Source organism: Chelmon rostratus, chromosome 1 (assembly GCF_017976325.1).
Source record: "Chelmon rostratus isolate fCheRos1 chromosome 1, fCheRos1.pri, whole genome shotgun sequence".
NCBI lineage: Eukaryota > Metazoa > Chordata > Actinopteri > Chaetodontiformes > Chaetodontidae > Chelmon > Chelmon rostratus.
In genome coordinates, this window is record NC_055658.1 from 22,676,913 (window position 1) to 22,701,897 (window position 24,985).

The 24,985-nt window shown below is 42.6% G+C and overlaps 1 protein-coding gene across 2 annotated transcripts in view; it reads left to right on the plus strand.

Moving 5' to 3' along the window:
• The window catches only part of zgc:158464 (uncharacterized protein LOC791139 homolog), a 97,933-nt gene that overhangs the window by 52,804 nt on the left and 20,144 nt on the right, over positions 1 to 24,985 (plus strand). Inside the window, exons 3-4 of one of the 2 annotated variants that reach the window (XM_041935719.1) lie at positions 15,663 to 15,881; positions 16,718 to 16,816. In XM_041935719.1, the coding sequence (XP_041791653.1) occupies positions 15,663 to 15,881; positions 16,718 to 16,816 (318 nt within the window). The remainder of the gene's footprint in view (positions 1 to 15,662; positions 15,882 to 16,717; positions 16,817 to 24,985) is intronic. The other variant, XM_041935728.1, reaches the window with a different exon arrangement.

A 24,985-nucleotide genomic window follows, 5' to 3' on the forward strand; every position in this document is an offset into this window, starting at 1 on the left:
AGGCCCCGACGTGGTATTTTAGACCACAGTAATGGATGGTTTCACCATACAAGGTGGAGTTTTTAGCATGTGTGTGTGTGCGTACATAAGAGTGTAAGAGCGAATAATTATGGTAGAAAATGGGCAGTGTGGTATTTCTTCCGAATAGCATGACGTATAGAGGGAGATGGCTTAAATCAACACTGGCATTCCTTTACGAAACATGCTCGGCAGCTGCTCATAACCCTGTGATAACACACTCCCTGCCCCAGTGACAGAATGAGCTTCGCCCTGCTCAACGGCCGGGCCCTCTGTGTTTTGCTTGCATCCACATTTTGTGAAAGGGATTTTGGCATTGAAGAAAGGCATTCCTGCTGGGGTTGAAGGAGGCGGCCAAACCGCATGGAGGATGATTACACTCCTGAGGGAAACAGCGGATGCAGTGGGAGAATGAAATCTAGTTGGGCACGTAAGTGCTGCATGTTTACCGCCAGCACTACCAGCCTCACCTACTTTCAACTGTAATGAAAAAAAGTTAATTGTTTGTCTATTAGGATTTGTCTGTGTTTTGATTGCCCGTACTTACTCAGTTTTTCTAGATTTGTTTTTAAAGTAATCAAAAACAGATTTCCTAACACACACATGCATTTTATTTCTTAGCTTTGCAACTGGCCATGGGAGCAGCTCTCTTCACTAGTATTGTCACGTCAGCTGTAGCTGCTGTGTCAGTGGTGAGGTCCATAGCTTGGCACTCTTATCAACCTTCTGCTGCCATTTTTTCCACAATGGCAGTAGCACATTATTGGATCCGGGAAGGAGATGAGGCAAAGATTAGTCACTCAGCATCATCCATTTTTATTGGCATGAGTGTTTTTACGGGATAGCCGTTGACTTTTAACTGCAGGGTACAAAGATACTCTATGGGACATTGCCACGCAACTCCCAAGCCCGATTCCAGTCAGATGTTAATAACTATTCTGCAATAGTGACACTGCCTTTTCCAAAACACTGCTCTGGCAGAGATTCCTCTCAAAGCCGTAGTTTCATTAGTGGTGTTTTTTGGGACTTGGGCTATAAAAGTCACTGGCATGCTGACTGATGTTTGGCAGAGGTTCCCGAGCGACTAGTGGTGCTGCTGTTGCTGCTGGCGAGGTTGGTGGAGAAGCCCACGTGGCATGCTGCAGCCACATGTCTGGGGCCCAGCCAACAGAGAGGCATCATAAAACTCAGGTATGCAGCCTTACACAGCAGACACTGACATAGTCTTATTACTGTGTAATCCTTGTTCAGCTATCAGCACTAATGAAGGCAGCTGTGTTGTCTTTCCCTGATCTTATCTGATTGAAATCCTTTTTTGTGACTTTTTTTGCAGCGTGTTCTACATTTTTTTTAAGGATTATGATTGTGCAATTGTTTTGATGAGTTTATGTTATGGTTATTATTACAATGGTTAATTATTATTACTATTATTATTGCCGCTATTATTGTTATTATCATTGGGTGTGACAAACATAGGTGACAAAAAAAAATCGATAATACATTACTTACATGTCTTATATGTTATCTAAAGGGAACAGTAGTGTGAATTAGCAGTACAGGAGGAAAGAGAAGACAGATATCACGCTCCTGCTGCAGATATATCGTATTTCCAGTAGCAATTGCAGAAATCCAGCCTTCAAAATTAAATATGCTAATGACAATGACTTTTCCATCATGAGCTTATATTGGCATAGCAGTGCTTTCACCTGAGGTCAGTGAGGAATGAGTCAAAAATCTTTAACACTAATTCCCACACACCATCAATCAGCAGCCTCTAAACCAGTCCAACCCCTGCAGTATATAAACTCCTGCATGTAATATGTAAGAATGCAGTACAGCAGCAGGTGTTTCAAGGATTTGCTCATTAGCCACTAACAGAACTAGCTTAGTCAAGGTTTACATTGCAGCTTGTTTTTTTGTGGGCAATCAGTTTTGTTTATAAGAGCTCATTTTCTACAGCGCACCCTCGGGGTCAATTTGCATTCATTGTTCAGTCTTCTGGAGTTTTTGTTGTGTGTTTGACTCATTAAGGAAAATGAGCTCGAGTTCATTCGGAGTGAGACCGAACTGATGTTTGAGTTTTGTTGCATGCTGTCATGATGCACACAGAGCACTTGCTGTTTTGCATTGTATTTTATTGTCTTTGTTTTATGTCACCATAAGTACACATCACTGTTGAGTAGTTTCAGTCTCAGCTAGCCAAACAACATAAATTTACAACAGTGTAGAAATGTATTCCTGTCTGTTCAATGGAAATGACATCCCTTCTTTTTGCTTGCTCTTGTGTTCTGTCTTGTTGACTCCTCGGGGACAGGTGCTCAGCAGTATTGATATGTAAGCTCTCCCCATGAATTTTAAAGCCATTTGATTAACAGTGAGCCACGTGGAAAGCTGATGTAAAAATTATGCATCATCCCTTGCAGTGCTGTCAAATATTGGCTTAAATGCCAACAAGGGACCTACAATTTTGATACTCGGTCAAATAGCTCATGAGAGCCATGAAATGCCAGGGGTGAGACAATGTAATAAAATAATATGGATGACAACAGAAAGGGTTTAATAAAAACAAAATTCAATACATGCCTGTCGCAGGATGCTGCGATTGTTATGACAGGTTTATAGCTAGTGAACAAATGAGAGATAATAATCAGCATGGACAGGACAATATGCTGAAACTTGTTTTTTCTATCATATTTGCAACAGTTTTTCATTCCACTTTTTTTTTTTTTTGTCAGAAAGTAATTTAAAACAAGCCTCTGAAAAATGCAAAAATCCTGCTTATCCAGAGTGTGAGGCTGCCATATCTAAAAAAACAATGCATTTTAGCTTGTGGCCTTTCATCGGGGTCATCAGGTTGACCTCTTCAGACTGTTTCCTCTCTCCATGCATCTTGGATGTGGGTAAAGGTGTGCCAGAAACCCCTACTCTGCATATCTCCCATGTGTGCAGAACCACGATGGTGCAGAAGAAAATAATGCAAATTACCATCTGGTACTCCGTGTTCCTTCATCCAGTCTGTACTGTATGTGGACAGGTCTGCACTCAGCAGCACCTGCGTGGAGCTTGGTTAGCATATTCCTGCCAACTGGTTGGCATGTGGGTGAAACAAATGAAATTTGTGTTTTGTTTGGATGAATGTGTCTTGATTGCAAATACAAAAGGAAATGCGTGTGGCCGGGCACAAAACTGCGATACTTTTATGGTTATCGTCTGAATTGCTTCGATCCTGCAGAGTATCAAAAATACCTTGTCGTTCGGTATCAAATTTGTTAACCTCATAAGCGTCAGTGAGCCAAAAAGCATGCAGCATGCTTCCACCAAGATCTAATAATGCTGGTGATTGGCTGTCTAAAGTTGCATGTTGTAGAGGCATGCAGGAAAAGCACCACATTACATTACGTTTGTTTGTTTGTTTGTTTGTTTGTTTGTTTTTTTCACCAAAACCTGCTTATCTGCACAGATAACAAAGTAAACGTAGCACTGCTTGTTGGCTAGCCAGCGCAGCATTGTTCTCTGGCACATCCTCTGCTCACCACTGCAGAGACAGATAACCTGGCGCCATGATGGGGAGCATTTCTGACAGCCAACATGGTGTTGCTTACAGACTGAGGCAGTGGATGATTGTCGGGCTAGCTGCTCTTTAGCACAGAGAAAGTAAGAGGTCTCACTCTGCCACGATTTCGCCACGAACGTCACGTGTGATTAGGCAGACTAGAGGCTACAATGGAGTATTGCTGCCCTTGACTGTTTGTTATTCATGTTCCTTTTGACAGTTATTTATAATGCTAATATAGTTCAATCCTGTACAGATATTCCACCAGTTTCTTCTTTTAGTCCTGTTGTCCAGATTGAGTAAAGTGCACAACTGTTTGTCCAGCTGTTGCCAGGTGTTTTAACAGTTTCCTCCTCTGAAGTGAGTAATTGAACTATAATGTGTAATGTTAAAATGGATAATGAAAATTACTCAAGAATCAGTAACGAAGTCAAGGTACTGGAACCATTATAATTATCAAGAATATTTGATGGATAACCCTAGGCATATATGTATGTTTTCTTGCACCTATTGGTGTCTGATGGCCTTCACAACATGTCAGCTTACCTTAGGTTTGCTTGTGAAGTTGTGGCATTACATCTTAATCATATTTCACGTCCCTGCCCTGCACTGGTCTGTCTGCCCTGTCAGAGTGAATCAGGTTGGACAAAGCTGATTGGACTCCAGAAGCTTCTCTCCAGGCTCATTGATGTCTGAACTAATGGAATGCTGAAGAGGACAGACAGCAGAGCACTAACACACATATAACAGCACTGCAGACGTTTAGCCCTGTGCAGCTCGCTTGGTACAGAGGAGACACACAGACACATGGACCAGGGTGGGCAGACATTGTTTAGACAGAGCGGTAGGGGTGAAGGAGATCATATTCATCATTATGCATAAGCAAGGCTTTCATGTTGCTATTGTTTTTCACCATGTGAACAGGAAGCTAAGCTGGAGTAAACAATGATACAGCCTCAAGCAGTAGCTGGACACTTGTACAGTGGGTTTTAATTAGACTGTGGCTAACTGCAGTGTCTCATATCTGATAGTTGGACTGAGTGCAGTGGATGTCAGGCCATGAGCCATGTAATATTGACTTGCATGCATGTGTACATTCTCTGAGGAACAGAAACTGTGAAAAACAATTGAACATTATCCAGTCACACAATGTGGAGTTGTAGCCACTTGTCTGGCTGCATGTTCTCTACTCTTTCATGGAGCCGCGAGCTGCATTGAACTGCATGTTGTGTTATGGCCGGCAAAAACAAATTCAGTAAGCACCAAAGAAATGCCTCAAAGCTTCAAATCATTTTTAATCATTTTGTGAGCCTAACATTTTAAAAGTTGAATATAATTGCAAAAGTTTTGTGAAAGGATGATCGGCTGGTTTTGCATTTTAACTGAAACGTGTTTGAGTCGTAGAAGCGTTCAGTGACTCGACAACACTGTTGTAAAACATCCAGTAGAGGTTTAACCTCTGCTGTCCGTTAGTGTTTCCCATTGTTTAATCTGTTTGCGGTCATGTTGCGTTTTATTCGCTCAGACACCGGGTGTCGGGGATCAGATCGCACACAATCATGTAAACATTGTTAGCAGCTTACCGTGGTAATCCACCGTTCCTGTATTTACCCTCTCCACATATAGTCATGTGGGGAGCACCTACCAAGAGGCAGCACTCATCTGAAGGTCAAAACAGCACACACGTAGAGAGAGGCGAGGTCACTACTGTGTAACTATTTGCATTGCCAGAGCCCAACTAATGCACGTCTCCCAGAGGACACGCACGTCCTCTGGACTGGAAGGTTTGGTAAACAGGTCACAGTGCTGCTCCAGCAGAAGTAGCCATCTTGGATAAAGGGAACAAATCAATACCAAGTGTTCCAGAGTCTCCCTATCTGCTTTCCATTTAGCCTGAAGATGCAACTGCCTCCTCTTTTTTTTTTTGACATAATAAATATTCATGCTTCCCTGTTGAGCTAGTTACAGATTTTTTTTTCTAATTTGCTGCAGTTTCATCTAATTTGCTGCATTATATGCTTGATATTCCTCATAATGAGCATTGACTTTGAAGTTTAGGAATAGTATGGCATCATGCTTTATTTTTTTGAAGTGCTCTTGGGTTGTATTTGTAAGAGCCTCTACGGTTTAGACTTGCTGGCGTATTGTGAATTGTAAAACTGAGGTCATACACAGTTCAGGTTTTGTAATGTTGCCACAAGAAACGATTTGCTGCTGTTCTCTGTTTGTAACCCAGTTTGAGAGTAAAATATGTCAGCGTTTCAGCATGCATCCATCTCCGCTAATGAGAGACAGCCCAGGGAGAGTACAGTGACTGTCAGCTCCACTCAGCGTGGAGGTGATAGAACTTAATTTCCCACAGATTTCTCGGCTGCGGCTCCTGTCTGCATTGTTGTGCTGCAGGGAGAGATTATCGGATTATCACACAATAAGGAAAAATGATTTTTTCAAAAAAAAAAGCGGATAGATTTTAAAATGGGAGATGGGAAGGCGCCTATTTAAGTGTGCAGCTGCGAGTTGGCTTTGTTTGAGTTTGAGCTGCACAGATGGCCGTTGAGAAGAGTAGTTGGAGATCGAAGCACCAGAACGATGTTGTGCTTGTGCTGAAAGATAGCAGACCCCTCCAGCCCCCCTACAATGTCCAGTCAAGTTAAAAAGCATCCTTAACTGGACACACTTGCCCCACATCTTTCTTGCAAAAAGCTAAAATGTAAATGTCCTGGTCCTGTGAGTTCATACATACATATGACCTCTGTCTGACCCAGGTGTGTGTTATACCAAGGCGTTTGCTGCAGTGCTCCCCTTGTGCCACAAATAGGATTTTTCTCTCCTGTGTCATCTCTTTCTCAATTCTGTTCTCTTTCCAACAGAGAAGAGTAAATGAGCAGTCTTGACATCCCCTGGGGGAATGTGAGCCAGTTGAAGGAGTGAGGTGGTGGGGGTGCAAGTGGGTCTTTGCTGGAGGCCTATCACCATTAATGGGCTATTACCCCCTATGGGGAGGGGGCATGAAGTGACTATTCATCATAGCCACGTCCACGTGTCTTCAGACTCCCCTTTCCCCCTCCTGTGCGACCACACAGGCAGATTAGGCATCATGACAAGAGGCACTCACTGGCACGGCTGACTCCTCTTTCCTTTCCTTTCCCCTCTCCTCTGTTTATCTCCTCTCTTCTTCCCAGTTCCCTTCCCAGAACCAATCCCATTCCCATGCTGTCTTCTCCTTCCAGCAGCCATACACAACCTGAACTCTGGGTGCACTCTCTTCTAATCCACTGCCAGTCTTATCTCAGCTCAGGAACAATAGCCACAGAGCGAGCACAGCTCAGAACCGCAGCCTGCAGGAAAATAGCTCCGCTCCCAGCAGACTGTGGGACCCTCTGCATCCGACAGCGCCAGCCAAGCAGCCTGTCACTGCCTCACATTAAATCCTCCTCACGGCATGTTGAGAAAAGATTCCAGCTTCTGTGTGTTTGACTGTCGTCCAAATGGAATTTCTATTACTGCGGTGTAATCGACGGCACTGGAAATGACTAATTGCGTCTGTACTTGGTGTCACCTGTCAGTGTGCTGATCTACCGCTCGTCTTTTTGTTTGTTCACTGCGGAGCTGCGTGAGTTAGCTGTGAGGGCTATTCTGTGATTCATGTAGGTAGACGGGCACCTTTCCAAGCCTCGTTCCCATTCATCTTCTATTAATGAGCTTTCACCTCAGTCCTAACGAGCTGTAATTGCAATTGAGCCCTGCATAGGTGCAATGGCATCACCCATGCAGTGGGTCGACTGAAAAGGCAAATGAAAAGGCGTTTACTTAGGTACGAAGAAGAAATCACAGGGAGTCCCTCAACGGTCATCCCGTGTTGAACAGCAAACCAAGTTAATTACTCATGACTGGATGCCAGACTTTGTTTATTAGCAATGCTTTCAATGATAACAGGAAACTCAATTCCAACTTAAGCTCGTGTGTCTTTAGGATTTGATCTCATGCTATTTCTGTGGTTCTAAGGTTGAATTCAACTCCTATTTTAAACCTATTCTAACTCTAACCCCAATGAGGGCCCTATAAAATCTGTTCCCTTTTTTCCCAGATTCTGTTTTACTGATTCTAAATTCTGTGCTTTTCAATTCAAGCACACTTTGTCATCAGAAAAAGTGTCAAAGCATCAGGCAGATGAATAAAATGAAAAAAATATAATATATAAAAGGTTCAAAATTTAATCTGATATAACACAGCACTGCAGCAGTTTTTTTAAAAATCGAATTAGATCTTCTGTAGGACAGCCTTCATATGCAGCTTGACTTCTCCATTAGTGCCACTATGTGGCTGACATTTAGGAAATATCTTGACAACCATGAGATGGATTGTCATGACTAGGGGATATTCAAGTTCCTGACAAGATTGTCATCCAGCGCCACCAGCAGGTAAATGTCTTCACTTCTCCTGTGAAATATCTTAACATCTTCTTGACGGATTGGTACCAATTAATCCTATAGACATTCCCAGAGGATGTCACCAGCAGATTTTGTTGTTTATTGAAACATCTGCAATTTCCCAGCTTGGGATAAATAAAGTATATCTATCTATCTATCTATCTATCTATCTATCTATCTCGACAGCTGTTGGCTGGATTGCAGTGACATTTGATACAGACATTCATGTGAAACATTTGATGGCCTGACCTTTTATATAGCACTTATCGTAAATCACTTTTTCTGTTCATCCACTATTTTAGTTTATTCCTAAATAGTTAGCAGTCTATGCAATGCTAAACTAAGACGGTAAGCATCATACCTGCTAAGCGTCAACACGCTAGCATTATTTTTAGCATGCTGATTTGAGCATTTGCCACAAATGTAGTCATTGGTGGAGCATGTTTCTGCGCCTCCTCCTACGGCCACCTGCATTACTGGAGGGGACTGTAACAAACACATTAAATCGGCAGTTATGCTTCCCGCCATCGTTATAACCAACCTTTTTATTATCATGATTTATTAAAAAGGTTAAAAATATGGGAAATTTAGGGAAAAATATTTAAATGAGAGGACAGCGGGAGAGAAGGGTAAGATGAGGGAGAATCCTGGGGAAATGGGAGGGTGGATATGTCTGGCTTTGTGCTCACATCGTGCCCCAAGTGTGATTTTATTTTCATCTCTCGGAGAGTTTAAAAGGAACAAAAGCGGCAAAGACAAAAGGAACAAATTAGCACGTATGCTTCCTGACTTGATATTTAGAAATAATTTGTAAAGAGTCTGCAATCAATAAGCTTTTTGATTTTTACTTTCTGTGAACATGACAAGGAGGATGTGTGTCTGCGTGCTGCTGTATCTCCATCAGCCTCCTGCAGACAGAACAAAAGTAGCCATGCCGTTTGTTCTCCCTGTCTTCGTCCTGGCTCACACTGTGCCAGGCTTGTTGTAGGTACAATCTGAGGCCTCTGCCTGCCTGTCAGACGTGTGTGTGTGTGTACGTGTATATGTAAGCCTGGAGGCCAAGGCTAAGACAGTCTGTTCATGCTTGACCGTGGGAGGAGGGTATTTACTATTTTTGGTTTGTGCTTTTTTATAAATGCCTTTCTGTTTCAGCTGTGAGCCATACTTTTTGATAGACAAATGACACATTGTGAAAGGCAGTTGAAGGCAGACCCACAGAGCTGGGTTGCCTTTGAAATCCAAACGTTTTTTTGTCAAACAAGTGTATTAATTTGTACATGGACAGGATGAAAACAGAAACTCAAGGACATTAGAAAAGAGTTTAGAATTGTGCAGCCAGTCACATGTAACATCCCAGTGAAGGCATGCCTGTGTGGGTGTGTGCACTCGTGTATGTGTAAATTTGCTGTTCTCCCGGACGGCCCGAGGGAATAGAAGCTGAAGAGTGTCTTCCACAACGAGCTGACATGTGTATGGATTCATTCCTTTACTGGAGCAGAAGAGTAAGCCTAAAGAGGCAACATACACAAAGCAGAAAACAAGAAGGAGGCGAGTGATGACGGAAGTAAGGCAGACAAAGTAACAGAGACAGAAGGAGAGAGGAAGAGAGGGGAGACAGTGGGGATGTATCAAAAAAGAAAGAGACAAAGAGTGACAGCAAGTGAATAGAGAGAGGGAGGGGAAAATGGAAAATTAGGGACAGGCAGGTGATGCAAGTTTGTCACAGGGGGAGAAATAAACAAAGAGACTGCGACAGGAAGTCGAGGAGAGTGATGGAAAGACAGAGTGGAAGACACAGACATGGGGAGCGAGTGAAAAGAATAATAAACATGCCCATCAGTGAAGGGCTCTCCATATCCAGCAGCTAATGAACACAAATCACTTGAAAGCTCACTACTGATGAAAATAACTGTTAGGTGACGCATGATGTTGAGTATTAACAGACCGCTGCTTCTGTTTGCAGTAAAGTTGCATTACATCAGAAGGCGCCTTCTCTAGGTTCTCGATGTAATCTCTGTTGCTTGTCTGTCTGGCTTCCTCTCTTCAAAGCAATAGGAAAGTCACACTAAACTTATATACACATCTACCTTTTATTCTGTATGTAAGCGCACTGGAGCTTACTGTCTCTCCCATCCATTTTCATGATCGCTCTCTTCTACCAGTTGTCTCTCTTGCCAGTTGCCTCTTTCAAAAAGTGAAGCGTAACATCTAAGCGGTGCGTACATATTTTTCAAGTAATACGTAAATTAAGTGCTGAATTTCGATGCTCTTTTGTGTTTTCATTTCTATAATGCAGGGATGTTCACAGCATTTCACTTTCAACCAGGTGTCTGATTCTGACCACCTGACTGACGCCACTTCATGTAGGAACAAGTTAACTCAATCCTCGTTGCTCTGATATTTTAAAGCAAGTCTAAATGTGAGAGAAGTGCGGACAGTGGTGAGGGTGGGGTTTATTTTCAAATTCCAGTGCGGACAGGTATGCAAAGCTGACAGGTTTGTTTTGTCTTTGTTTATTGTTACTATTACTGTTCTCCCAGAGGTCTGTGGGGAACAGTGAGCGGCGAGGGCCTCTCTCAGCTCCACTCACTAAGCGGAGTGACACTCAACAGCAGGCCGCCACGGGTCAAGGAGCAAACACCTTCAGTTGTCAGCCATCTCTCTGACTGACACACAATACCTGTGGGTGGCGACCGATATAGCTCAAATCCCTGACTGCCGTATGCGAGATCGACCGTGTTTGCTCCTCACAGAGCAGGCCAATCAAGAAGAATGAAATCAGAGGTGCAGAAAACTGCTCTGCTGCAGCGGCTTTGTTAACCAACCCTGGAGCCTTCTTATATTGTGTCTTTGTCATGGAACAAGCTTGCCTGGACCAGTGTCACAGAGGGGCTAAGTTTACTGAAATGTAGATATAAATGTAGTATCAGTATTCACAAGCAGCTCAGCACCAAGGCATGATTTTAGCAATCAATGTATGTGAATCAAAAAGCATCTGCAGCCTCATTTATTACTTTTTAAAACATTGAACGATGCAGAGTATTGTACTATAATGTTAACAATTTCCCTCACTGATATTTTGTCATACTCTTCAGATGTATTCCCCTGGGATCCACCTTGTTAATAACCCAGCTCTCTGAAATGATAACAGATATGTAGGTTCAGGATTTCTTAAAGAGTGAGGTAGCTGGTAGAGCAGGCAGAGCAAATCCTTGAAGCCTGGGTTTTTTCTGGCCATTGTTTTCCTGGGGTGTAAAGTCAATCGTATTTAATCCTTCACTAGTGCACAAGAGATCCCCTCAATCAAATCCAGATATTCACTGTGCTCCTGCGCTCTGCAGCAGCAAATTCTCTCTGGCTCAACAGGAGTGGGTGGGTGACAGTCAAACAGAGAGGCAGATAAATGTGTTTTTCCTTTACATATTTGAAGCTTTAGCCCTGCTATAAAAACACAGTTATGCAGTTGTGCTACTTTCCTGCAAATGCAATCACTTTTACTGGTTGGCAATAATGGAAAAGGAGGACAGATCAGACAGGAGTGGTCTGGATGATGAGGGCTAGATGGCTTGGTCAGTCCTTTATGTACAGCAGGATGCAGCTGCCAGGTTGGTTACAGTTAATGTTTTTTGATTTAATCCAGAGCTCTCTGTCTGCCCATGCACTGCCATGATAATATACCCAGAGGGCCCCTCACGTAGTAAGTGGAACAGGAGCCTCCCTGGCTTTATTGCAAGGAATATATTCCTCTCTCTCCCATAGGATTAATCTCTCAGGTTCATGAACTAGAGAGGAAGATGAAAACAAAGCCTGGATCTGTCACTTGTTTCAAAACTTAGTGCTTCTCCTCGCGGCTTTGGATGTTTTACTTGAATGTAGAACTGAGGGTGCCAGAAGTATTGATGCTATATATATACCATATAACGAAAGTACCAAAGCTATGAAAAAAAACAGATCTACAATCAGATTGTCAACCCAAGGCTGCACATTGAAACAACACAGATGAAAATCAACTGGTCCTCATCACTGTTAGCATTATTGCAGATGTGTTGGTATGTGTTCAGTAGAGTTTTCAAAATCAAGACTGTGTGCAGGTTGTAAAATATCCTATTTTGTGTGCCTAGGAGTTTGTTTTTCAGTCCATTCATTCAGTATTGTATTGAGGTTTAAATTATGGTATTGTAACAGTATTATGTGGTGTTTTTCAGTCAAGCTTGTATAGCAGTACCCATGCCTTTTCTCATTAAGGAAATTTTTTGTAGCCAAATGCAGCTGTTTGGTTCTCAGCAGTATGCCTGCCCCCCCCACACACATCTTTTTTAGAGGCACTAAACAGATGGTTGTGGTCACTGCTGCTGCTACAGCTACATGTCTGCTGAAACCCCGTTGAGTGCGACACACTTTCTACAAGTTTAATTGTTTCTTAAAATAATTGTAGCACTCACAAATTCAAAACTATGGCGCAATAACACATTCTTTGCAAGGCTTGTAATTTCTCCTTTTCCTCACCTTAAAAAATGCTTCAGTAGGAAGAGAAGGTAAAACAAATTGCAAGCGTTTCAGGATATGAATGTAGGGGTTGTGAAGGCCCAGTAGGCGAGTGGCAAAATGTAAAAGTGAAAGTGCAGCATCTGGACAGGAACTCTGACATCCGGGAAGGGGGAGGTGTGAGGTATGTACATCAAGGGAGGGTGTGGTGGCTGATCTCTGACCCTAAAAGGAGGGTAGAGGTCAAAGATGGAAGATAGACTGCAGCTGTGTTGCAACATGCAACCCCACTGTCATGCCAATCACTGTAATTTGCCTAGACAGACATGTCCCCACCCACTTTGCCAAGCATGCCTTAACAGGAGCTGACAGAGAGAATGAAAAGAGGGAAGGATGGAAGGAAACAAGGAAGGAAGCGTGGTTGGAAGGAAGAAAGGAATTAAAGGTGACAGTGGGAGGAAAGGAGGAAGGTCAGCAGGCCTCCTATCTCCACACACAAGGTCTCATTCTTGGGAGCCAGCTGGGAGTCTCGATCCACTGTAGCAGTTTATCGAAGGCAGCGTGCCTTCAATTAAAGGGTTCTTCCCACAAGATTTACTCACCACCCCAGCAGTAATACCCTACGCCCCTCCCACTCTCATCTAACCCCCTCTGGAAGCCTCTATTTGCCTCTTTCACCATCTTCTAGAGCTGTTTGTTCTTCTGCGGGGGAGGTAGGACCTAATCATGCCAGGATCTCGTAATACCAAGTCTTTTAACTGCTAGATCAAAGAGCGCTAGTTTGCCTAATGCGGGATTACGCTGAGATACGGGACCTAGCAGCCTCACCTCACTCCACCCCTCCACTTCCTCCACCACCAGCGGGGTAGCTCCATTAGGCTCAACGCATTGCTCATTTTTCCGCAAGAGCTCCCTTGGGCTAAGAGGCAATTATGCAGTAGTGTGGCATAATATTTCATTCTCTTCACATTGCATTACTCTAAGGTGGTGCTGGCCACTAACAGCTTCATGTGGCCCAGGAAGAAGGGTGCAGGCTGCTAACAACTTCATATGAGTAGAGGGGGATTTGGGAGGGGGAGGAGGAGGCGGAGGAAAAGGGAGAGGAGGAGAGTTCTCAAGGGCATGATGCTTCATTAGGAGTCAGGTCTGTTTCACCTTCTTACATGCAGAATAAAAGGGCGTGCATGCGTCTTCATTCAGGTCAGGTGATGTTAGACAGAGTTCCGACATGAATAGGAAACAAAAACATGAATATATGCACCGAATTCATGATTCTGAACCTTATGTGCAACATTGATATGGAGAAAGTCTTATTCAGGCAACACTTTGATAATGGTGTTGAATGGTGGTCTATATTTCTAAGAAATGGGATTTTCAGAGCATCTTTGAAATGTTTGCGATAAGCCGAGCAGCTGTGTGAGATTTAATATCTCTGTGCATTCTTCGAGGCCATGTCTATGTGATTCATGTGAAAGTATGAAGACTTTATAACTCCACACCGGAGATCTGGAAATGTTCCCTCAAGTATTTAATGGTGCGTGTGCTGAGGAGCTGTACCGAAGCTCAATTCATGTGGGTCCTTTTCCGCATTGTGTGAAGATTTCACAAGGTAGAATTACGTTATGCCCTCATTCCTTTTTGCCCAATCACTACGGTAGATAAAATCCCCTCCACACTGAGAGACTAGTAGGTTTTTGGTCCAATAACTTCTTTTCTGGCACTGTAAGTCCTCTCTCTATCTTTGGATGATTGGCACATTCTGCAAAGTACCTGCTTCAAGCTGTCGTACTCCAAGCTTTTGAGTAGAATATCTATCTATCTAGATATATATACATAAATGCATGCTTTTTTGTACCCTTTACTTTGGATGAAATCTCCTACCTCCATCTGAGGTTGTAAAGTTTTTGAAGTATCTGAAAATCGTCCATCTTGAGGAATTTAAATTGATGCTGATGGAGGTCAATGCTCAGCCAGTTAGTCTATCTGTGATACTGTTCAACTGTGCAACAGCACTGTTCTACACATTGTTTGGTTGAACATTTAATTCAAGAAACATAAACGTTCATTTACCTGCTATTATTTTGAAAGCGACATAAAATGCTGAGTACAGTGTTCATAGTTTCACACAAACATAGAGGGAACAAGGTGAGAAAGGAAATGGGTGCTTTCTCTCCTCCTGTGTTCTGACAGAGCGGGCACGTGCAGCCCGGGGCGAAGCTGTTCAGAACTGCTGTGTGATTTTCCTGCACTCAGGGAGGTTACACCGTGTGCTTTTCCAGGCGCTCAGCCTCCCGACTCACCCACATTCTCACCTTATTTCAACTCTCTCTTCTGCTGCCCACTTCTGTCATCAGTTCAGTGACAACTGTCACCGTCATTCCCTACATGTAAGAGGCCCCTTGTATACCACTCACACATCCTATCAGCATGTTGAATCTTTCTCCCTGACAATCACTGGTGAGGGAATTACACTTGAGATAGAAACTGAGGGTAAGAGAGAATGACCAGCATATATTTATGTAGCTGAGAGTCCTGTGAACCTGTGGGCAAAGCATCTGTAGCTATCTAATGCCATCATTAAGTCTGGCAATGCCTTACTATCTGTTGTTAGTATGTATTTAAGCTGTGTTAGGGTCCCATTCACTTGTTCGTTTAAGGCAGCACAACACTGTTTTTTTTAACCTTGTGTCTTTTTGCCCTTATCACCCATTTATTCTGCAGCGGCCAGAAATTGCTCATTATCAGCCATAAAAATTGACATGGTTGCTGGGCCTACGGCTGCTTTCTCATTTTAAAATAGAACAAAATAAATTTAACTCTTTAGCCTGATAGGCAATATTGTTAGTGCCCTTTAGCCTGCAAACTGATGTCATTGGCTGTGATTTCAGCCATATAATAACAAGGATGCAGAAGAAGAAGAATTGGCTGAAACTGTGAATGAGGCTATTTTGTGAAATCAGTTGAAATATCACAACACATTCATCATGGGCTATACGAGAAATGTGCAAGTCAGGCTTTGCAGAATTTGTTGCTTTAGGGTTTTCTAAGTTCATCTACAGACATAAATCCTCATTCTCATATGCTGGTAGTGTTCTGCCCCACATAGACGTTTTCATCTATAAAGTTTTACAATCAGAAACCCAGCATTAACGACCAGCCATTCTCCCTGTTTGTAGAAATACGATCTGGTGGACGAGGACCTAAGGAAGGAACGGTGAGGCAGCTGCCCCTGTACGACACGCCGTATGAGCCAGCCGAGAACGGCGGGGACTCGGACCCCGAGCGCCTGCGCTGCCCCAGAGAAAGCCGACTCCCCCAGGATGATGAGCGACCCCCCGAGGAGTATGACCAGCCCTGGGAGTGGAAGAAAGAGAGGATTTCCAAAGCCTTTGCAGGTATAACAGCCAGTTTACGGATTATTAGATGATTACATTAGATTGACCTTCATTATGCTATCAACATAATATATGACACAATGAGCGGTAGGGAGTACATTTGTGCTTCGAACAGACAGAACAACAGATTTCTTCATTCTTATCCAAATCAAAAGACGTTTTAACTTAAAGTCCTTCAGCTCTACCTGTTACACACTGTTAGTGCTGATGTCAAAAGCTCAGACAGTGAATCTAACCATGAAAACTAATCCAGTTTAGGCGTGACTGCATTTCTGTAAGGGTTGCCTTATTTAAATTTCAAGCTTTTAACACAATACAATCTGCAGCTGTTTCTCTTCTGCTTAACTAACCAGGTGTCTGTTTTTCCAGCTCTAACAAATTAGACTTTGGCTTCTTTCAGGTTTTGAGGTTCTGCTGCTGCTGCTGCTTTGAACTCTTTGTTAACACCTCTTTTCTTCTCCTCTCCTTAAGCACCTGCTAAGTTCACTTGCAGGTGTCCAGTCTGCTGTTTGCTGTTTTGATCCAACTGCTGCCTGTTTAAACTAAGATGATACCTATGCTGCTCAGAGGGGCATGATTGGTTGTGCAGTTGCATGTAGGTGCAGGTAGTCACTGTGGTTTAAGAGCTTCAGCATGGCTAACACAGCCATAACATCAAACAGGGCTGTTCCTGGAAAGAATACGGCTTTGGAATATAAATAGGCAACCCAAATTCAAAGAACAAAAAAAAAGCCAAGCCTTTTAACTGGTATAAGAAAAGAAAATCAGCAACCCTTGACTCTATTTTTCATCGCCCCTTTTGTCTTTATATTTTTTTCTTTTTTATCCTTGAACAGCTCTGCTTTGTTATGACTGCATTAGCTACGAGGGCTCTGTAAGTGACACTGGATCAGGTCCCCACGGAGGAAAGGACTGCACCTCTAAATCTCTCACAGGTACCATTGGAGCCGGGGCTGGGGAGTGTGTCTTGTCTTTCTGTATATTCATCTTAGACTTAGACTTGATTTATTTCTTACTTAAATCCTCAGCACACAGGTTAAGATGTCATTAAAAACCGACGCTAGAAGCATGTTCTGCCAGTTATTAGCGTGCTGATCTGTGCTGATTCCTTTACCTGTAAAGGCGCTGGAGAAAGAGAATAATTAACACTGTATTACCTGCTATGGGAATGTTCTGCACACAAACCTAGAGTTGACTCATTGTTAAGTGATTTCTGCTGTACTGCCTGGTGCAGACGCTCACACTGTGTTCCACCTCTGCTTAAAAAGACACAAGCAGTCCAACCAACCAGTGAACGCACAGAGCCCGGCTCTTACTGAGGTGCTCTCACAGGCATTTGAATAACCACGTTTCATGAAGTTTTAGCTATGGTGGGCTTTTACTATAACCCAGATACCTAAAGAGTTAGGACACTGTGTAAAACGTTAAATAAAAACAGAATTCTGTCATTTACAAAACAAACTATGTTTGCTGACGACGGATTTGCAAAGTTTTGCCGAGCCCATGTAGTAACATCCTTTATACAATCATGTGTTCACAAAGTGGTGAACCTCGCTACATCCTTGCTTGTGAATGACTGGGGATGCCCCTTTCATATCCAATCATACTATCACCTTTTACCAATGACCCTGAAAGTTGAGGAGGTAAAACATTAACATTATCATTGTCCTTCAACTGTTTTCAGTTGAGTATGTGTCAAAAAGGATCAGCAAGTCCTCACGTCCTGTTTTATTTATGTTTTACACAGTGTACCAACTTTTTTGGAATAGGACTTCTGTGAAAGTATTCTAACTATAAAGTATTAAGTCACCTTTAATATCTGAACTGTGAATAGTTATGCAGAGCTTTGTTTTGTTTGAGATTGAGAAATTCTTGAGTGTGAAGGTGTATTCTACATGATAACGTCAGGCTGTGTAAATCATCTGTGAACTTCTTTTGTAATGACAGCTGAATGAAAGAAGGCGTTACACATATGCATGGCCCAAAGGCTCATCGTGGTATACAGCTGGGAAAATAAGTTGCCAAGTTTATCAATTGTTATCAATTGGTTTTTTTTACAATTGGAAGAGTAATTGAACTTTATACAAGTGTAAATGTAATCTTACAGAGAAGATGAACACAGAGCAATATGAGAATAATGTACATTTTCTTCATTATAATTTAATCATATTCTGTTGTTTTTTTATCATTTAATTTTTATTTCCATATATTACATTTATCTTTTAATTTCCCTCCAGTTTGCTTTAGAAACACTGCATTGCATTTCCATAAAATTTCAATAAAGCAACATTGATTAGAAATAGAGAGGATGAGAGAGAGATAATCCCTAATGGTGGTCTGCTGCTGATGGATGCACTCAGAACTTTGTTAGAGACCTCGATGCAGATCACAAGATTTTAAATGGTGAAAGGAAAGATTCGTTCTAAAATGCAATTCACATACAGTTGCCAAGGCAGTTTGGGAATTTTAATGATTTCTGAAACTGTTATTTCTGTGGCAGAATGATTGGGAAATGTATTTCTGTGTTGAAATGCAAATAAGTTGCATTTCTGTTATACAGTTTTTGTGAGTCTTCTGAAAATGTGACAATTTGCTTGGCTAAAAATATAAATACAGCAGAGCTAGCTGGCTGCATGTCCCTCTGCCGTTTTCATCTCAGTCAGCTGCGTTTGGCAGCTATCAACAACATTCTGGCAGAATTCAGGTTGGATTCAAATTTGTTCAACAAAATTTGTTGGTTTTCTTGCATGGACTTGTCTTTTCAGGGCAGTCCGCACATTTTTAGTGGGGTTGAAGTCAGGACTGGGAGATTCCAAAATCTCTATTTGGCTTGATTTAGCCATTCCAAAGCCACCCAGTTTGATTTACATTAAACCGTATATTAGCTGTGCTGTACGTATATTTTTGACCCATCACATGTTTTCATATTTTCACCTACAAAAAATGTAAATCTGATCATATGTTCTTTATGTTAGACTTAGACTTAGACATAGACTTAGACTTTCAGAGACATAGAATAATAGCACAAATCCAACAACAATTTGGCAGCACCAGTAGAGACCTTCTTCCTCAACTGTTGCCCCAATATTGTCATGATGCCAATTTTAATGCAATGAGTCAAGCAAAGTCTGGGTAAATCTCCTCTGATAACATTAGCAATTCAAGTTTTGGCTAAGTTAGGGCTACATTTTAGCCAGCCTATGGAGGTGAGCCACAGCAGCAGCAGCAGTGGCAGCAGTAGTGTAGAGGTGGCTTGCCTTCACAAATTCTCCCTCTGAATGAGGTTTCTGCTTCTTAGCTATTAGCTCACTCACCACAAAACTTGCACACATAGCACTGTCTCTGTCAGAATGTGGTCCTCTGAAAGCTGCTTGTTGGGCATCCAAACTCTGTTTTTCTTGGAATCGACTTTGTTTTCTTGACGTGATATCAAACACTACGTGCGTGTTGCATTCAGGGGCCGCACAGTTGGAGATGTTAGTTTACTAATCGCTGAAAAAGTAGTTGCTGTCTAGAGAATTTTTTGTATTATGTATTGTTTTTTTTCTCGTCATGAATTGCCTCGCCGGCCGGATCAAGCAGTCTCAAGGGTCATATAGGGAGGGCGGAGGCTCCCCACCTCTGCTGTAGTATGTTACATTTAAGTGTGTGTTAAGTCTCTTATGAGGCATTACATGGTAGCAAGCTCATGAATCTCATTTATTGAAGAAGAGGCTCGAGGGAGTATTTAGTGCACACCTGCAGGTAATGGGCGTACCACTCTGCACCATCCTACTGTACATCCCAACTTAAAGATACTATCACTACTCAAAATGGACTGAATTGTTTTGAAGACTTTAAAACTCAGGAATAAAATGCTCTGATGTGCTTATTTGACATTGTGTCCACCATTCTGACAGGCAGAACAGCCTCAAACGCGACGTACAGTATGTACTTACAGATCATACATGTGTCGAGTCATTAATCATCTTTTTATGTTTCCTGATTTTTTGTTACTTCATTTCTGTTTCCTGTTTACTTCTGTGTATTGTCGGCACTGAGGTCGTCACAGGAGTCACGCTGTTCTGCCTCTGCCAGTCATTAGTTAAATAAGGGATGCTGCATTCTTAATCACTTTCCTTCTCTCCCTCATTATTTTTCTGTCAAGCAGCACTCAGAAGAGTTTGTTTAGGATGCTATTTACTGACACATCCCTCTTTCAACTCCCCCCTTTACAGACACGTCCCTCTTTTGATGATGATTAATTTAATTTCCATTGGATGTCAAAGTGTTGGCTGGGACTTGCCGTGATAAGTCTTTAAGTTGTCTTTCAAAGAAGAAAGCTGCAACTCCAAAAAGTGCTTTGATTTATTACACATATTCATTCTGTGTTCTGTTTAATTCAGGCAGAAATAATTCCCCACTATTTGGAAGACAGAAAAAGGAAGAATGATTAGAAAGACGTCTCTGGGACAAGCCTTGTCAACACAGGCTTGTTTCTCTTGCAGGTGTCGGGAGTAGACTGGCCTTGGATCCAGACATCAAGGGGCTTAGAGAAAGTTTCCCACCTTTCAAGGCTTGAGCTTATGTGCCTGCACTGAAAGCTCTGATCTTTGCAACCAGCTTACCTACAATGCCAAGAAATTATACACTATTTAAGTATTTAAGTCCACTTGTGAGCCAATTCTTTAGGACTGTCGGCAATCCCACTTTACCAGCTATCCCTACTCATCCGTCCTGGCACTATTTGAAGAGCCAGCTTGGAGCCTGTTGTGAGACGTTGCCAGGTTACCCTGGTCTCGTCCTGGAGATCCCCATCTTAAACATGTATATGAACCAAGCTGAACAGCTGTTTCACAACGCCGTAGTCACTGAATTTTGATCCAGTCACTTTGCCATGCCATAAAAACATGAAAATCTGGGGCGTCACATTCCTCATAGTGGCAGTATTGAATTGTCCTCCACTTCAGCTAAAGCAGGGTTACTTGGGGTTTATGAAATTTTAGACTGGAGTCATAAGGTCATGGGCTTAACTGTAAATTAGAGCTTGAGATGTCTGGACGTGTTTGCTCAAGTAGTTTGGAATCCAGGCTGGGATTGGATTTCATGGCTGGTTAAGAGACTCATTTTATATTTTACATTCTCTGGCTGAATCTGTAACTAGATATTTTTGGCCTCTCCAACCCGGGCCATGTGGGTTTAGTGGTAACAACATTATCGGTAGAGGTACATTTCCTGATCTTTTTTTAGTTGTTTCCATAAGTGGGAAAATGCTTGGTGTGAATTTGCTTTGGTGCAAAAGTGTAGTTTTGAGGCTACACACCAAGGGTGCAAATTGAAAACAAAGCGGACACAAAGTTTATGAATATGTAAATATATTAAGAACAAAAATGTATTTAAAGGACAATTCCATATTTTTCTCAGCCTGGGTCTTGTTTTCATTGTCAGATGATCAAAAAACATGTAAACATACATAAACTAAATATTTGGAGGTTAAACTAAAGGCAAATGTTATATTTCCTCAACTGCCCGTTGTGAATAACCATTACATTTTGCAAAGCTACTGCATGATTTAACGTTGGCCTACTGCAGTGGATGATTGCACATTATTATATTGTTTTCTAACATTTTATATACCTGTCATATCAGTTTATTGCCTGTTAAGTGTTGTAGATAACATGGTTGAGTAAGAGATTTTTTAACAACCGGCACTCTTGTTGTTTACCCTACCGGGCTCCATTGTGGTGACGTTGTCCCCAGATGTCAGCAATTAAGGCAGTATGTAAAAATGTTTTCAGGTCGCTATTCCAGGTCTGATTCAAGCACCTCTGTGGGCAAACGACCTAAAGTCAGCCTAACTAGAGCTCCATGTGTTTTTAGGTTTCAAGAGAGCAATTTTCCTTAGTTATGTTTCTGTAGCTGCTGAAGCACCGTGGCCGGCTGTGAAATCACAGTGACTAACGACACTGTTCTCCGTTTGGACTTTGGAGGCACTTTTCTGCGCTCATCAAAACCTTCACAGCTTATATTCCAACAATTATGTGGAAATGAAAGTGTCTACAAACAAAGTATTAACAGATAATGAAAAAAGATGTACAACCTTACTAAACCATGGAGTGGGTGTAAAAAACAAAGAGGCGGGGGGATTAAATAAGTACTAGTGCTGCCTACGCCCTCCCACCATGGTATGACATGATAATGCAATCTGCATAAAACACAATTCGTCTTCATTAATGATAGGGGAAGGAGAGCAGGCTAATGCTCCCTGCTGCAGCCCTGTTTCCTCAGCTGTCCCTATCACTGCCTGCATGCTCGCCTCTTCACTACACTTGCTCTGGTGTTATTATTCACTGTTGGTCTATCTCCTGACAGGTATGCAATGGAATGTAAATTCCCTGCCTTGTTAGGGTGTTGGGAGGCTGTGTACTTGTGGTTTGGTTAATCACTCATCCTCGCTGTCCCCCCACCTCAACTCACACCCTCTGCACTTGCCACAGCCTCTGTCCTACCTCCCTCCTGCCTGCTGAGTGGGTGATGGATGAGCCTGGAGGTGAAGAGTGAGGAAGACACATTAGAATTTGACCATATGAAGAAACCTGCCTGTGAGGGCCAGAGAAAGTGTGCTAGCATGCCCAGCAGTGTAAGCCCGTATGCTTTGACTCTGCATATGGCACGCTCACTCACACACTCAGACATGGATAGGCCGCCATCGGAAATCTGAGCCTCATCACAGCGGGAATGGGATGGAGAGCCATTGTTACTTAATCTCCTTGCCCTCTGTTACCTGCTACTAAACTCCTTTCGCCTGGCTCCTGGCCAGCGGGGCACCATGCATTTAACACGGGAGATAATAGAAGGCGCTGTCGCTTGCTCCCTCAGGTCTTGAGGAGCTTTATGGTTTTTTAATGAATCTTCATGGGCTTAACGACCCAGAAATCTGAGGCTCAAGTCTAATGTCCTAAAATAAATAATTGATTCAGTTACAGTCCTGTGCTGGTTATTTGCACCGGGGTTAAAGCCAGCTGTTTTGTGGCTGCCATGCTTCTGTCTCTCTCTGCTCGGCTGATCCGGTTTCCCCTACGCTGTCTGTCACTCCACAGCTCTGTCTCGTCCTCCTGGCCTCTGCTGCAACACCCTGCTGATAACCTTCCTGACAGCCCTCTTTCATGAGGGGCCGTCTTTCACCGAGCGCTGCCACAGGTCTTATCTTCACTCGCACACATTGGCCACACACAACAGCACCGTAAACCTCCCTCGCAAAGTATAGAAGCAGTTCTCCTCCAGCAAGCCTCCCTGGATGCTCCTGCTGGCCGGCCGTCACTGACACATCTCCAGCTTCTCTCTCCTGATATGAGAGAGAAGCTGGAAGGCCTCGCTGTCCTCTCATCTCCATCACCTATTTTCTGTGCCGCTTTCATTTTTGATGCAAACACACAGCCTTTTATGAACAGATCTGTGCTTTGAAAGAAAGCCGGACCGTATAATGTGCCGGATACAGTATGCAGAGAATTACGAGGTGGCATTTCAGTTCCCTCGGAGCATTACACAGCTGTTATCTGTAATGATTTGGGTGCCGATGGAACAAACAGGTCTTCAGAAGATGCTGGTTTTGTGTTTCAAGCTCCTCTGCTCATAATGTGCGGCATAAACATTGCAATCTTCCAGCTCGTTTTGAATATGCATGCAATTAGTCAACCAAATTAAGCAGAACTGAATTAAATGGCGTTGGTTGGAACAAGCGTAGCTGGTGATTTATGGTGCTGCACTGTTTACAGTGATGAAGTGCCCTGGGCTAATGAAAAGCCTGGGTAAACAAATACCTGGCTTTAAAATAGATCTGCTCCTGGAAGAACAAAGGGAAGGTAAACACCGATACAGAAGGGACCCCCGTCCATTGTTCAAGTACTCTCTGGTCCGTGATGTTCTGTACTGTTAGCATGGCTGTGATACAAATAGTTAATCGGCCGCAGTGTTTACAGTCAAGCTTTCTGACTGCCCCCCCGGACCATCTGCCATGCGATGGACACATAATGCTGTTTTCACATAAAAATTTTGTGTAGTTGAGTTGAGTAGCAGGTGCTTTGTGGATTTAACCTCATTAATAGCCGCAATTCCTTTGTCAACAGAGAGTGTATATGAATTGGATTGAGGATTATGCAGATGAGAGATGTCATATTGATCCAAATGCAGGACAAAGATGCAGTAATCTGTGAATGTATTTACATATTCCCTCGTTCATTTGGCTCTACATGACTTCTGTGTCTTTTCCTGCCAAGAATTATGACAATCAAAACCTCCATATTGTACTTTATAATTATATATTTGGCCAGCAACTTTCTGTAGTTTTACCAGGCCTGCTTTCCAAGGAGCAGAATTACTAACTTAAACAACACCCAATTAACCAAAAGAAAATAGCATTATTTAGACATTATAGCATGGAGTGTAATTAGCATTTCGACCTCCAGTCTCTAAAACACCTGTTGTTCAGTCACAGTACCATCCACAGAGCTTATAATCAGTCAAAAGTCGACATCAACCAGCATAGCTGTAAACCAGTTTGTTTAGCACTGTGTATGTGTGTGTACAGAGGGCAGTGTGATTACAGCAGAAATGTCTGTGGCAGTGTGATGAGCCTTCAGGGTTGAAGTATGAATCAGTTGTAGTGTGTGGAGGCATCTGCTGTTGTCACCTTAGTCCTGAGTTTGAATTTGTCACTGAAGACTGCTACGAGGTGTAAAGATGCACTCATCCATGTGGCAACATGGCATCAATGATTATTCAAGAGGGCCTGGGGACTGCCAGCATTTTTGAATACGTGAGAAGGTGATGGAGATTTCACTCACCCAGGCTTTGAAAAAAAAAAGAAAAAACAAAAACAAAACACCTGGCTATTGAATCAGTTTACCTCAATTTTCACAGTGCTAAATGCTATTATTCAGCTGTGCAACCAAGCGAATCTGAGCCACACTCACCCCAAATCGTCTCCTCGTCCTCACAGCGAGGCTGCGGAGTGCATGCAGCCTTCTGCTCCCCAAACAATTACACGCTAATCTGCAATGTGAAATGAGTATTAGGTTTTTAATCTCATAGGAAGAGAGTCCCCTACTTCACCCCAAAGTAGTGGA